Raw genomic sequence first — 14,902 nt, 5'->3', positions numbered from 1 at the left:
GACTGAGTTTAAAAAAATATATAAATATCAAAAATAAAAATGAAAAAATGTAAAAACACCTTTAAACCGACTGATAGAGCACTAAATATTCTCAGAACCAGTTTTAAGTCTAGTACAATAATTTGTAGCTCAGAAATTCACAACCCTACATTTTTAAGGGAAATGGGGGAGGGGGGGAATACAATTAATCCACTTAGTCAATTCTGTGCCTAGGGTTTTTTGCAGGGGAATATTTCTCTGGCTAGCAAAGCACTACATTTGTGATTGAGCAGCATCGCATTGGGAAGGATCTGTACCGCTTTACGCTTGGCATGTCATTATTTTACATTGAGAGTTTTATGGCTGCCTTTCCAACCTGAATGTGTGGAGTAGCCTTCATCTTCTGGCCATCTTTCCCAAAGGTCAGCACATTTGGGGTAGGAGTCCTGAACCAGTAGGAGGTGAAGGTAAAGAGCGCATTACAATGCTGGGTGTCTGTGGGCGACGGGCGTAGAGGCAGGGTCTGTAGCATCTTTGTAAATTAGTAGTAAAGAGATCCAATTGAACAGGGGGATAGAGGAGCGCTGTTGATCGGTGCTTTGTGTATATAAAGGACCCTGTCCAATCGGGGGGGCGGGGCCAGGGGTGGGGTGGGGTGGGTGGGGTGGACCAGGGGTTGTGAAGGATGGTCAGAAACATGAAGGCAATTCTGTTCATTAATTTAGCATATTTGCTGCATCGTCCTTGCAGATTCTATTTTTGTTTATATATTAAAAAATGTATGTAAGCAGAAATTGGTTGATTTTCAAATAAAGTGCAGCTTCCACAAATGTTGTCGTCTTTGCATCTTCTTTATAAAAAATTTTTTTTAAGTTTTACAACTGGAAGAACATGAGGGTCTGATGAGGATTGGTTATGTGGGAAATGTATGTGACCACCTGTGAAACAACTAAACGGATGAGTGCAATGAACAACAGCGCCCTCAGTAGAAGATGCCCTCGGATGGAAACTTGCCTTCTGTATAAAAGCACCTTTATTGTGCGGGTGTTGGAGCGGGAGTGCAGACAGGCTATTTGAATCTGCTGAGGATCATGCGGGTGGTGACGGGCCAGTCGGAGGTGATCTCCTGCAGGCCGGGGGGCAGCGTGTCCCAGGAAGCGGAGACCTGGTGCAGAACGGCTCTCCTGCCCTCCATATTCAGCAGCTTTAGGGCGCCCAGGTGCGGGGAGTCCTGCCACAGAGAGGGAGAGGGAGAGAAGGAGAGAGAAGAGGGGCTCACACACTGGGGATGCTTCCTGTTTGGCTGGCCATCAACTCGCCCGTCCCCCGGAACAAGGAGGGGCATTGTTTCTTTAAGATATCGCACGGCCATCTCCCTTCCGAGCGCTGCCAAGAGGAAGTGGCACAGGGACGCCTGAGTCTCTGCAGGCTCATTATCCTGCCCGCCCGCCAGCCCGCCTTTCTGGGGGAGACTGGAGATGACTCCACAGGACCTCAAACGCAAGCGGCTGGCTAAATTAGCCGAGGTGAAGTCTGTAGGTCACAGGCAGCTCTTGAAAATGGAGTTATTTATTATAATGTGAATGGGTAAAGAGGATTTTCGATGCTACCGGCAGCGTATCTCGTTGCGCGCTACCACGTTCCAGAACAATCCGAGGACCGTGTTGTAATGTAGCGGAAAAGTACATTTTATCCCGTCTCTTCTCATTCTTAATCCTGACTGGCACACGTGTTCCCTGTTTCTGGTTCAGTGCTTTCATCCTTGTTAAAAAGGCTAAACATTTACTGTAAGGTGATGTTACTTTGACAAAATGTAGCCATTTTCACAGAGATCTTGATTTATGGAATGATGTTGAAAGCACATCTCTGCTTAAGAGTAATTGCTCAGAAAGCAAACACTGGCTGTACACGAATGCAATGCGAGTAATATTTCGCTTTTTGGTAGAAGCTCCCCACTGCTGGCTCACAGCGGAAGCTGACCTATATATGCGGCAGCAGATGAGGCTGGGGCTGTGTTATCTTTTAATCTTTCAGACTGAAATGTGCTTTACAGCAAAGATTTCTGTTTGTATGCACACCAATGTGATTTGCTGTTAGACTACATCCCTGAACATTATAGATCCCTACAGTATCATCAAATGTAGTCCCTAAATGCCCATCCACAGTTTGTCAGATGACCTTTCTTAAAGAGAATTGTTTCTGAAATATTCCTTTTTTGTTCCCTGTATGAACTCAGGTACAGTAAGTGTCCTGCTCACGCCTTTTTGCCATGATTACATAAGCTGTCTATAAGTACAGGGCGTGTAGTGCAGAGATCCACCCCAAAGCTTCCAATTCACAAACAGGTAAGCACAATAAAAAAGTTAAACAAATTTTTTTTTTTAAACTAGAAGAAAAGACACAAGTACAATAAAATATTTTCTAAATAATATCTCCCTCTCGCTCAAATTAATCCCATTACGAAATCAGTGAGTAATAAATCTGATTATAAAAAGTAAAGGTGTCTTTACTTTGTCTGCAGTTAATGCTGCGTTATGTTCCCCTAACTTCAAAAGCATGACTTTGTCTTGTGACGTGGGCCCAGTGCCATTACACTAATAATGAGGAGGTTCTGTTTTGCGGTGCTCTCGCTCACCAATCCAGCGGCGTGCTTTAGGGCATTTCCGAGGGGGCATTAGGCCAGAGCAGCGATAGGATGAGGCCTGTGAAATATTAGCCCAGGCTGGCTTTGGGAATTAAGCCTTTCGGTGTGGAACACCTTTGTTGGGGCCCCTCTGCCCCTGAGAATAAGTGACCCACGGTCTAGACTCGATGCCTTACTTGAACGTGGCTCTGGCGGCCGTACAGCAAGTCGCTGATCTCCTGGGTGGAGTAACCGGTTGGCTGGTCGGCGGGCTGGGCGCAGCTGCTGGACGGCTCGTCTCTCTCCGGGGCCGCTGACCACCCCAGAGCCCCGTCTGCTTCCGCTGTGGTGTGGGGAGAGGAGGGGGGGGAAGAGGGTCAGGCACACCCTAAGGCTGCGAAAACTCACCAGGACTCCGTTCTGTAGATGCCCTTCTAAGTCCATATTAGGTTGTGTGGCTGTTGATTTTTGAGTCTGTGTGTTCTTGCGCTGCAGATTCCGGACTGTCTCGCAGGGAAGTGGGTGTGCCGTATTGTGACTGATCCTGACAGGATGTGACTCAGCACTGCCCCTGGTCCACGTTGCCATTACCCGATACTGATCTCCGAACCCAGCAGTCTGTCTGCAGGCCCAGGAACAGGTGCCAGGAGTGCACGCCCACTGCTTAATCACCACGAGAGATGGTCATCTATGCTCAGCTCATTGTATGGGAAAAACAATATAAAGCAGTGCCCTATTACTGCTATTAGTGGTGAATGTGTGGCACAGAATGACTGATCCTGGGCTGTATGGTATGGTATTTTATGGTGGGGGTGTGCATGGTGAGGTTGGTATTCAAAGTGTACTAACCTTGCAATTCACTTATTTGATAGCACAAATTTGCAGCGCCCCAGTCTTCTGTTTTCACAGTGTCACAAAGAGTATTGTGCTTACTCTACGCTTTATTGAGGGCTGGCTGGTAAGAATATTATGTATGGGCACTCATGGCATTATGAGGTTTGAATGCCTGTCCTCTACACTTGACTGTCTAGAACTCTGCTTGCAAGACGCAGCTTGTTAGAATTTTCAGCACAACAGAATTCTCAGCTAGTGTACATTGTTTTCTACAATGGGCTAATACGGAGAGACTGAAATGGAGACTTTGTGTGTTTTCAATGCCTTTTTATAGGCTGAGCACAAGCAACTTTCTGTGTGCGGAAGTCAAATATTTCTTTCTATTTTGCCAGCAGCCATAACGGGCTGTAAAGTCGCCCTGCCAGACAGCTGAAGCTCAGTGTGGTTTGGCTTGGTTAGAACTGAAAATGGATACCTCCAAGAAATGCTGAAGTGGTAGGCTCTGTAGAGGGCAGTCTTCCTCTCTGCCATTGAACAGTGTTTTTCTAACCACGCTCTCTGGAGTTGGTGAGTATGCTTTTTGTTCCAGGCTTGCTCCCAGTTAATTGGCCTTTAATTAGCTCATAATTAAATACTTATCTGGATTTGACATCACTTGAGTATTTTATGGTTGGAGAAGCTGATAAATAATTACCTGAATTTAACTAAATTTAGTGTAGGAGGTTGGATTGAGCTCATATTTATATAAAAATGACACCTAAGGGCTATTCTTCTGTACAGCTGTTGATAAGAAATGTGTTTGTTCTAACAGAAGAATGTAAGTAAAAGTGTTCCTGTAAATTAGTGCTCAGTTGAGTCCAGAAATATAAACAGATATTCAACATTACTGGATATGAAAATAGGTTGTTAACCCATCGGGAGAACTGCACCAAATTTGTTCAAACTGAGTTCAAAAAGGGGGGGGGGGGTTGCATTATTAACTTATTTTCCAAGCAGTTTAAACACCCCTCTGATAACTTACAGTGATGGGTTACAGATACAAACAGGCATTTCATAGCAGAAGAAAATGAAAATTAGGGCATTAAAAAGGAAAAAAGAAAAAAAAGTTTGTTATTAAAGAAGTCAAGAAAGTCTATCAAATGTGGAGTAATAGAGATCAGAATGGACATTAAAATGAATAATACTCCATATTCTCTCTGAAGATTGTTTTTAAACCAGTTTAACTCAACACATGGCCCACAGACCCCGACTTGGCTATGGCATGGTTCATTGTGAAAGGCAGTTAGAAAATCCATCCCATTTCTGGGGTTTGTGATTACAATTTACAGCATGCTATACCATCTGAATGGTTTCTATTAGTTTATCAAGGCTGTATTTTCAAAATATTGGACAAAAAATGCATTTTGGAACAACTGAATATGATATTTGTGAGTGTGAGAGATTTGTAAGTGAAACCCACCTCTGACATTTTTAAAAAGCACAAAACTTGTCATTTAAAATATCCTATGCAAAAATTCAATTTAAAGAAAAATGTACATTCTGAAATGTGTCATTAACGTTCATTGGGGTTTTGATCATTAGGTTTCATCAGCTGTGTTGCAAAGAGGCAGTTCATCAGCTAAAGAACCCCCTATTCATCGCATCTCTTGGAGGACGTCTTTCTTCAAACAGAACAGGAGGCAAGAGTTCAGTTGTTAAATATGTCATGATATAGGACAGTGCATTCAAGCCAGAAAATTTAGTCCAACCATCTGCAATTCCAACAAGTTCCAGAAATGTGCAGTGGATTTTACTCCTCTGTTCAGGTTCCCTCTCACACTATTCAGAGTAGTCTGAGCGCCCCCATGTGGCCTTTGTATTGCACTGTCCTGTATAAGTCCTTCTGAAGGGTTATGCAGCAAAGGCACACAAAAACAGGTGACATCACGCTGGACTGTAGAAACCACATGTTCACCTGCAACACAAGCTGTGTTTTACAGATGGATGCGTGATGTTTACCTGGTTTGCCAATGATGCCCAGTTCCATGGTCTCCCCTGGAGTTTCTGAGTCAGACACACTCAGATCAGGCGTCTTGCTTATAAAGATGTCACTGTGGGGAACAGACAAATAGACAGGGTGGGACTGAGGTGGAAAGCCATCTTACTTTTGTCTGTCTGTAAGTGGACAGGTTGGCCATTAATACCTGAGTATACTGGGGTCACTGAATTTCAGATCAAACAGTTGATTTAAAACTGCCAAATTCTTCTCCTCAAGCTTCTGAACAGCCACTTCCAGACGTGAAACTTCTAATTTGTAAAAGGAAAGCTGTAACCACAAGATGGCATTTGGTCATTTCAGGGAACTTGTACAGGTTACATATATGTGCTCGTTTAGCTAATAGACACATACATACAACTGTAAACTGCAAAAAAGGAATTAAATTCTTAAGTGTCATCTCTAAACTGTAACGAATATCCACATGTGCATCCACATTACCGCTTTCTTGAGCCATTTGTTTTCTTTGATGGCCAGCCGGCTGTGTTTGTCAAGGTGTTTAATGGCTCTCTGACGAAAGAGAAAGACACTGTCATAAAAACTAACGACACACATTCAGTCTGTGATGCCTGTGACCTCAACCTTCAATCAACATTTTTCCTTAAAATTGACTCACTCAACTAACTTTGATTAAGCTAGTATTCCGTTTTTCTGTCACAAACACAATTTGGCAAGTTTGGCAATCAGCTGAATCACCCTGCCAAACTGTGTGAAGGAGAAAAAAATACTTAAGTATTTAACTGTGAGTTGTTAAAGACAAATATTGATTGATTCCTGGCCCGGGTGCTGAAAAGGTGTCGTTTTAAGACCTCTGAAGCGAGATGCTTCTCCTTCTCCATCTTCCTCTCCGTCTTCTTGTCAGTTTTCTTCATGTCCTCCTTCATTGTCCACTCAATACTCTCTGGAGTAATTAAATAGGCACGTTACATTGATTCATAGAAATTATTATTCTTTTAAGGCAGCTAAGGCAAAGGTTAAAGTGCTCTGCATAAGCCTTGTGTAAAATGAGGCTGCTAAAGTTTTTTGGCTTTTATGATCCCTACACAATGAGTGTCCAGTGTTCAGAGGTATATCTTAAAAAAATATTAAATACCCCCTTTTGTATTTTACTGTGGACATTAATCTCAATATATGTGGGCATAATAAAGTACCCGGTGGTCCTTGATTCAAACATGAACACTATAGCAGAAATGAACATTACAGTCTCTAAGTAGTCATACATAAAAGAATGGCCCACAGTTCTCAGTGCCTGCCATCAGACATTTCATTGGCCCATGCTGAATTACTGTAGCATTCAATTAGTCACATATTCAGTTAAACATATTCAGATTCAAATTAATCACAGTAAAATATGTGGGGCTAAGCGATATAAGAATGCATGGGTGAGGGGTGGGGGGCTGTATTTGACTATTATGTAAAAAATTAGGCTCCGTCAGTCTGTCCCTCCATCCATCTGTCCAGGTGGAGACATATGACACATACCTGACATCTCCTGGAAGGTCTTGTGTATATGTGTGAGCTCATCTTCCAGCAGCTGGATCTGTTGTTGGTTTCCCTGGCTGCCCACCAGTTTATAATCCACCCAGATCTGCTTCTCTGTTTGCAGGGCATTGACTCGCTTTTCCAGAATGTTGAGCTCTTTCTGCAACTCTACACGCACATACAAACTTATACACACAGCTATACCGACATATACATGCATATACACATACACGTCCATACAAACGCTTCTATTCTTATTTTGTGTCTGTAAGAATAATGGCTGAATAAAATATCCCATGACTGACTGAACTGAAAAGCAACTTTAGCTGCAAGGCACCGTCGTGGTGCATTATAAAGCAGTATGTATTAGCATACAAGGGACATAGAGGAGGTTCAGGGGGCCTATGGAGGTACCTGCCAGCTGCAGCTCCTGGGTCCTGATGAGCTCCACATTTTCTTGTAAGGCTTGGTCAACCTCTTGCCTGCATGCCACCTCTTTCTGCACTAGCTTTCCCTCCTTGTCTTTCAACTGCTTGTGCAGAGACTTGATGTGGCCCAACTGCTCCTCTTTCAGCTGTTGCCTCTACACACACACACGCACACCAACTTCATTATTCACATCATCACTGCAGTACACTCATTTGTAATCCTTTCTGCATGGAATAAGAGAAATTTACCAGGACCCCCATTTAGAATTATTCACTTTAAATGGCTCACATGAATACCAAACCCAAATCATAAAACATTTTGCTTCGGAGACATGGTTGACTAGCTAACGGTTTGGGATGGAATTCCCACGAACGTCTCCCAGGTTTTACGAAGTAGAAAATTTGAACGGTCTATATTCAAACAGGTAGTTAAATTTAATCGGCATCAAATCATGCTAAACGCTCTTACTTGATTCTTGTATCTTTGGTTCTTGTACTCAAGTAGACTAACTTCCTCCTGGTAATCCTCGACTTCTTTTCTCTTAACTTGAATTCTGGAAAAGTTAGAGACACATCATGGTCTGAGAATGTCCGACTGGAATGCAATCACTTTTCTCAAACTTTCGAAAGAGTCTACAAACAGTTATTGCAACATTAAAATTATATTAGAAATGTCTAAAATGCAAATATAGAATCAAATGCATAACAGGCTCTGCATGTTCTCGAATAATGACCACATATTGCGCAATACTTTTTCGTGATTCAGCCATGCTAGATAGGCAGGTAATTAAGTAAATCTCAGCGGCGTACCTAATTTAAATAAAATAAAAAAATTATTATTATTATTATTATTATTATTATTATTATTATTATTATTAATAATAATAATAATAATATTAATAATAATAATGTAAAGCACATAAATGCTATTGTTATTAGCTATCGATACATAAGTTTTGGTCTCAGCTGAGAGTTCAAATGTAAAAGAATCGGTTCCTTACTGGAAATTTATGAAGGACTCTGCTAACGTCAGTTTGTCTTCATCAGTCTGTTTCTTCTTTGGCATGGTAATCAAATGTTTATTTAGCGGCTGGCAAATTAGCTCGAAACAACTACACAGTAGCTACTTTCATTCAACGAGGATTAACTTTCTAGTTAGTTAGTTCAATTACACCGGGCTGAGTCATGACCGCAATTAAATGTTACTCAGCTAGCTACCTAACTGATATAGATAAGGTTAGGTTCAAATACCTTGACGTTAGCTAGCTAACGTTAACCTATTCAGCAAATAACTAGCTAAGCTAGCAAGATGAATAGTTTGCTGCTTGCCTGCTGAAGTTGCGTAAACATTACTTAAGATGAAATTTTAACAAATAACAGCATCTGCAGGTGAATTTATTATCAATTTATTGTGGCATTGATATTGACGCAAACTATGTCAGTTAGCTAGCTTGCTATCTATGATGAAAACCTATTTGCTCAGTCCTCGAAGTCTTGAAACAAAGCAAATCAGACACACTATTGATTTGTGTTCTTTTGCTCCCATGGAAACGCAGGAGTTTGCGTACAAATTCATTCAAGGTTGTCTCCTGGCTGCGAAAAAGTCTAAACAAAGTAATCTAATAGTAAAATGAGGACATTATGAATAAGCATCAAAGGGTGTCTATTTATGTGAAACAGTGGCTAAATAAACAACTGGCTACTGTCAACATAGTCCCGTTAACCTGTTGGCAGGGAGTCAGATTTCGGCACAACACTCCCACTGCTCCCACTGATTCAAACTTATGTAGATATGTATTCTACAGCGCAAAAAATGCAAAGTTACTCATGCTTACAAAGCACTGTCTATAAGTTGTTAATTGAAACTTTTAAAATATAGACCTACCGTTAAATGTATTGATATCAAAATGAGGCCAAGTTACAACAAACAATATTGGCTATTTTTTTTATTTATCTCATGCAAATTAACTCTATTCCAAAGCAATGCTAGCTACCCAATGTTTCCTAAATTATATCATGTTTCCCTGTGTGTTTTCATTTTACCATTTGAAAAGAATGTGGTCATTCAAACTGTGCCTGGGTGCTGGAGCCTATCCCTGCATTCATTGGGTGGCAGGCAGGAATACACCCTGGACAGGTCACCAGTCCATTGCAGGGCACACACACACACACACACACACACACCATTCACTCACACACTCGCACCTAGTGTGTGGTTAACTGGCAAGGCGTTTGACTGTAGGCGGAAACCGGTGTACCCGGAGGAAACCAACGTGGACACAGGTAGAACATGCAATCTTCTGGTAGGAAGGCCTGAGCCAGGATTCGAACCAAGCACCTTCTTGCTCTAAGGCAACTGTGCTACCCACCATAATATCTATAGGCTATTTATACTGTTTTCAAATGTCCTTCCTCCAGTAGCACCACCAGCTACCAGCTGAACTGGCCATCTCCTGGGAGCTTTGGGTGTCCAAGTCCTTTAAAAAATAACTAACGAACTTGCATTGTTACATATTTAGGATTGTAAACATCTTTTTGAAATACACTTGGGCTACCTCATACATACGAGTTTTGGGAGGTTAATCACTTATTTGTACGTTACCAAGCTGAAAATATAGAATTGCAATAAACAGGATACCTGTTTACAATAGGCTATTTTTTGATATTTCACTTTGATCTGCTGCCAGGCCCTCTTGTAACTGCTGTCACATGCCCTGGGAAGTCATGAAAAACAATATAATTTAATGTTTCAGTATGGGGGACATTATCCAAAAGCAAAAGAGTCCACATACTAGGGGCTTGCCACCACTTTAAAATTTATCAGAATTAAATTAGCCACTCTTAAATGAATAAGTCTTCTTACGTATTTAATGAATCTGCTGTTCTCTGCCAGGCCTCCCCTCTTGTTTTGGGATGTTTGATTTCATGTTTGATATTTGCTGGTTGGGGTGGCTTTCTGCTTTTCATAACCGCCAAGGATGAGTTCTTGCTCTTTAGAGGTGGATATCTCTAGTGTTGTCACAGTTCAGTGATCTACAACCCCAAAAACAAAATAAAAATGACAAAGCTTACATCATGAGAGTTTGAAAAATATGTGCTTTGTGATTGTGCAAAGGGTTGCATCACCCAAATTTAATTAATGACATAATTTGATACAGCACACATCAAATTATCCTGCATTGTTTATGCAACCTAGGGGAAACAAGGCCCAGGATGGAGATGATGTTGTTTTTTTCATTTGTGATGGGATGATGAACTGGCTTGACAACTTTCTGTATGTTGCGGTCTTCTGTTGTAAACATGTTTCATGGAATGTCTTGACTGTGTTTAAATCAGAGCACTTGCCTAATATTAGAAATTTGTATAGAACTTGTATATGACTTGTATACTCAATAATAGTAGGCAAATGCATTGATTCGAACACGGCGCATCTCTTTTCATGATTCAACATTCATTGAGGCAGACAAGTTTTCTTCATGCATAAAGAAAAAAAAGGGAACAAAACAAATGTTGTTATCAGGGTTTAAGTAGCCCTCAAAGGGATACTGTACAGGATTTCCACTTCTAAAATATAAAACAACCATGCTCAGTCATTGCTATGATGCACTGACAATCTGGTTCTGTGCACACTTCTGCCCAGTCCTTGCTAGTCTGCCTGTATTTGTTATCTAAAAAGTGTTCTGGGCTCTGGTAGCTCGTGGTGGCCAAACATCTTACGAAGACACTTTATGTTGGTTTTCCCTTTAATTTGTCACGTGTGTGTGTGTGTGTGTGTGTATGTATGTATATATATATATATTTTTTTTTTTTTGGAATATTTAAATGAAAAATATGACTTACTTTGAAGGCAATACGGTACTATGTGCCTTGTGCTAACATTGTAAGATTTGTAAGCCCATCTACATCTGGATTTGAATATACAGTATTAGTTTATGGCAGATTGGGTCTTGACAGATTTATCCGGGGTAGTGTCGCAATGACATGAGTGATTTGCTTAAGGACAAATGCAGGTTTACAAGTTGAGGTGTGTACACATTTGCCTCTATCACAGCACTGACTGATTTGATTATGTGTTGAAGAATTCACCACATTTATGCAACATTTTACACATTAGATAAATTTTAATTATATTTATACTTTTTTTTAAACTGCATTTTTACTTTTACTATGACTAAGTTTACTATGAACTGTGACTGTCATCATACAACCATTGAAACCATTTTTAAAATCATATAGTCTGGAAACTCATGAAAGGAAGTGGCTTGTTGCCAACGGCCAAGATCAAATAACATCTAAAGGCTTTTAGAAAGAATATAAACAGTGCAACTGCAGTTCTATTTTCAAGATTTTAATTAATTTGATCGGTTTTTTATTTTTATTTTTTAAATAAACTAACTTATTTGGATAGGCCTGGTTTCAGTCGAACACTGTGCAACAGAATGCCATTAATTTGATAACATCATTCTGGGTTAGCCAAAACAGGAAATGACTAGGCTATGAGCTGTATGCAAAGCGTTCTTGGTTCTGAAACGTCAGCCTACACTAAACTTTGAGATACGCTACTAGATCCAAATCGCACAAATGTCAAACCAACACCAAGGAATAAATAACAGCGTGTCTGTATACATATTGTTTGTTGGTGCACCTCGCCCAAAACTAATTTAGCAATGTCACTTTTTAATGTGATTATGCGCTATTGTATGCTACAAGCAGCTTTGGGAGGAGACAGGGATGCGCGTTACCCCCAATATTTTCATGTGAATTAATTGTCCCCCTTAATTAGACACTGGGTCCAGCAGTCCGAATTCCTCCAAAGCTGAAATGAAACCTAAAAGCATAGGTACAACAATAGGCTATTTGATCCTTATGCGTGTCCAAACATTCATTTTTCTTGGATTAAATCCAACAGCGTGGAGGTGTATAACGCAAGTCCACGGCTGAAAATGTTCATTATAACTGTAGTCATTCCTCTTTTTCGTCAGTCACAAGCAGCTGCCCACAGGCTTTTCGTCTAGGTTCGATATGCTTCTGTGGTGTTATCAAGAGAAGAACCAGAACAAGAGGTAGAGTAAATTTACGGCTGGTTTTTATTTAAATCCGTTATTCCCTGTGCATATAATGCGTTTTCCTTTATTTTCTTTCCGAAATGTATGTGCGAGGTTTAGAACGTGTACTGACATGAAAACAATTCTACATGCTAAAACAGGAAATGGTATACCTGAAGAAGTTCATGAAGCTACTGGATTTCGGTCGAAAAATCGCCGTTATCAGAAATGACGTTGTATTAATAAGTTAAATTATATACTAGCTTCACGTTCCAACATTAAGATGTTAAATTCGAATGCTAATGTTAGAGAGTAAGCGATAAGAGAATTAATTGTAAGATTCCCAAATAGGTTCAAAAACTTCAGCAAGCGGACTTTGCAGAAAGAAACTTAAGCGCCTAGTGCTTTCATGTAGGCTACTTTTATATATCAATGTGTTTTCTTTGATGTCGCTGAAACCTCACCGTTATTAGACTAATGGGTTCTTTTCTGGCTTAAGATATAAACACGGGTTCGTGGAGAATTATTGTGATATGTAATAGGCAATGCATTCTCGGTTGGTGTGAATTCGTGTCATACATCACCCAGTCGTATACTGCGAACACAAGCAATTACTGTAGCTCTAGAGAGTCCCCTGTCTTGCGGTTTTCTGTTCCACATTCTTTCTATATTAATAGAAAAACATTTTCACTGGATTTAAAGGTGAAATTTGAAATATATTTCTATTTTTAATTAAAGATATATGTTTTATATTCCGTAATACTGCTCATTGCTGTTTGTTTCTAAGCGAACAGTGTTAAGTAGAAACGCAGAAGCGTTTTATTTGTCTTTTTAAGAGTAAAGTGTAAGAGTAAGTGTGCTGATATACTGATAAAATATCAAAATACTTGTTTACCCTAACACTTAACCAATATTGAACTTCGAGTTACAATCTGAGGCAAGTGATTACAAACGTACCACGTCATTTGTCTCAGGTTTTAAAATAAAAGGTAGCGCCTGCTTTAGTCTGTTAACACCTGCTTAAGTACATGCAAAGTTCACTACATGGCCAAAACTACGTGGACACCCAAAGATCACATACATATGAGCTTGTTGAACATATCATTCCAATCCATGGGCATTAATATGGAGTTGGTCCCACCTCTGCTGTTATAACAGCCTCCACTCTTCTGGGAAGGCTTTCCACTAGATTTTGGAATATGGCTGTGGGGATTCACTTCCATTCCAATTCCAATTCATCCCAAAAATGTTTGATGGGGTAGAGGTCAGGGTTCTGTGTAGGCCAGTGAAGTTCTTCCACACCAAACTCGGCAAACCATTTCTTCATGAACCTCGCTTTGTGCAAAGGGAAAGGGCCTTCCCCTAACTGTTGCCACAAATTTGGAAGCACAAATTCTCTAGAATGTCATTGTATGCTGTAGCATTATGATATACTAAGGGGCCTAGCCCAAATCATGAAGAACAGCCCCAGACCATTATTCTTCCCCCTAACTTTATAGTAGGCACTGTGCATCTCCTGGCATTTGCCAAACCCAGATTTGTCCATCAGACTGCCAGATAGAGAAGTGTGATTCATCACACCAGAGAATGCATTTCCACTGCTCCAGAGTCCAATGGTGGTGTGCTCCAGCCGACGCTTGACACTGCACATAGTGATCTTAGGTTTTGTGTGGCCACTCAGCCATGAAACCCATTCCATGAAGCTCCCAATGTACAGTTCTTGTGCTGACATTGTTTCCAGAGGTAGTGTGGAACTCTGTAGTGAGTGTTGCACGCGAGGACAGACAATGTTTATGTGCTACACACTTCAGCACTCGGCAGTCAGGTTCTGTGAGCTTGTGTGGCCTAACGCTTTGTGGCTGAGCTGTTGTTGCTCCTTGATGTTTCCACTTCAAAATAACAGCACTTACAGTTGACTGGGGCAGCTCTCGCAGGGCAGAAATTTGACAAGTCGGAAAAGTCGGAGCTCAGAAATGATACTCGAATTTCGAGCAAAGAGATTAAGGTATTTGAATCTCTTTGCTCGAAATTCGAGCATCAGTTCTGAGCTCCGACTTTATTTTGCTCAGAAATAAATGCTGCAAATGATATAACGAAACACCTGACTGATACTATATTTACATTTCAGTACTACTGAAGCCTAATTAGTTTCGCGGTTTCACTGTATTTACTCATTTAATATACTCCTTAACAATAAAATAAAGCAGCGTTTTCAGTGGGAATCCATGTTTTCCTGAGTTAAACAGTGCAAATGCAGTTTTTCATTGTCTGGGCATATTGTTAAGAAGGGAGCTGCCCTGTCGTCCGACAATGTAGACAGGCTTGTCTGGTTAAGCAACTGACTCGATGCAAAGAAATAGAAGTATAGCCTAACTGTTGTATCCAAAGAAATGGAAGTATAGCCTAACTGCAATATCCTAGTTCGAGTTCTAGTTCTGTATTATACTCCCTTTCCACTGTTTCCTGCTCACTTTAT

The 14,902-nt window shown here is 40.6% G+C and overlaps 2 protein-coding genes across 16 annotated transcripts in view; one reads left to right on the top strand and one right to left on the bottom strand.

Moving 5' to 3' along the window:
- Positions 1–621: 621 nt before the first annotated feature.
- ccdc83 (coiled-coil domain containing 83) lies at positions 622–8,905 on the bottom strand. The gene is made up of 10 exons (XM_035432688.1): positions 8,383–8,905; positions 7,851–7,935; positions 7,368–7,536; positions 6,954–7,121; positions 6,281–6,372; positions 5,913–5,981; positions 5,620–5,741; positions 5,435–5,526; positions 2,800–2,945; positions 622–1,210 (listed from the first exon to the last, which is right to left on the bottom strand). Exons 1-10 carry the CDS (start codon positions 8,445–8,447, stop codon positions 1,049–1,051), a joined length of 1,170 nt encoding a protein of 389 aa, XP_035288579.1. The 5' UTR covers positions 8,448–8,905; the 3' UTR covers positions 622–1,048.
- A 3,317-nt stretch (positions 8,906–12,222) lies between these two features.
- sytl2a (synaptotagmin-like 2a) overlaps positions 12,223–14,902 on the top strand; it is a 28,466-nt gene continuing 25,786 nt past the window's right edge. For 6 of the 15 annotated variants that reach the window (XM_035434693.1, XM_035434690.1, XM_035434694.1 and 3 more), the window contains exon 1: positions 12,230–12,444. The gene's annotated coding sequence lies outside the window, so the exon portion shown is untranslated. Of the gene's footprint in view, positions 12,445–14,902 lie in introns of all 15 variants that reach the window. The other 9 variants (XM_035434698.1, XM_035434697.1, XR_004767025.1 and 6 more) reach the window with 8 other exon arrangements.

Source organism: Anguilla anguilla, chromosome 9, assembly GCF_013347855.1.
Source record: "Anguilla anguilla isolate fAngAng1 chromosome 9, fAngAng1.pri, whole genome shotgun sequence".
In the NCBI taxonomy this organism is placed as follows: domain Eukaryota; kingdom Metazoa; phylum Chordata; class Actinopteri; order Anguilliformes; family Anguillidae; genus Anguilla; species Anguilla anguilla.
This window is presented reverse-complemented; position numbering and strand designations above follow the sequence as displayed.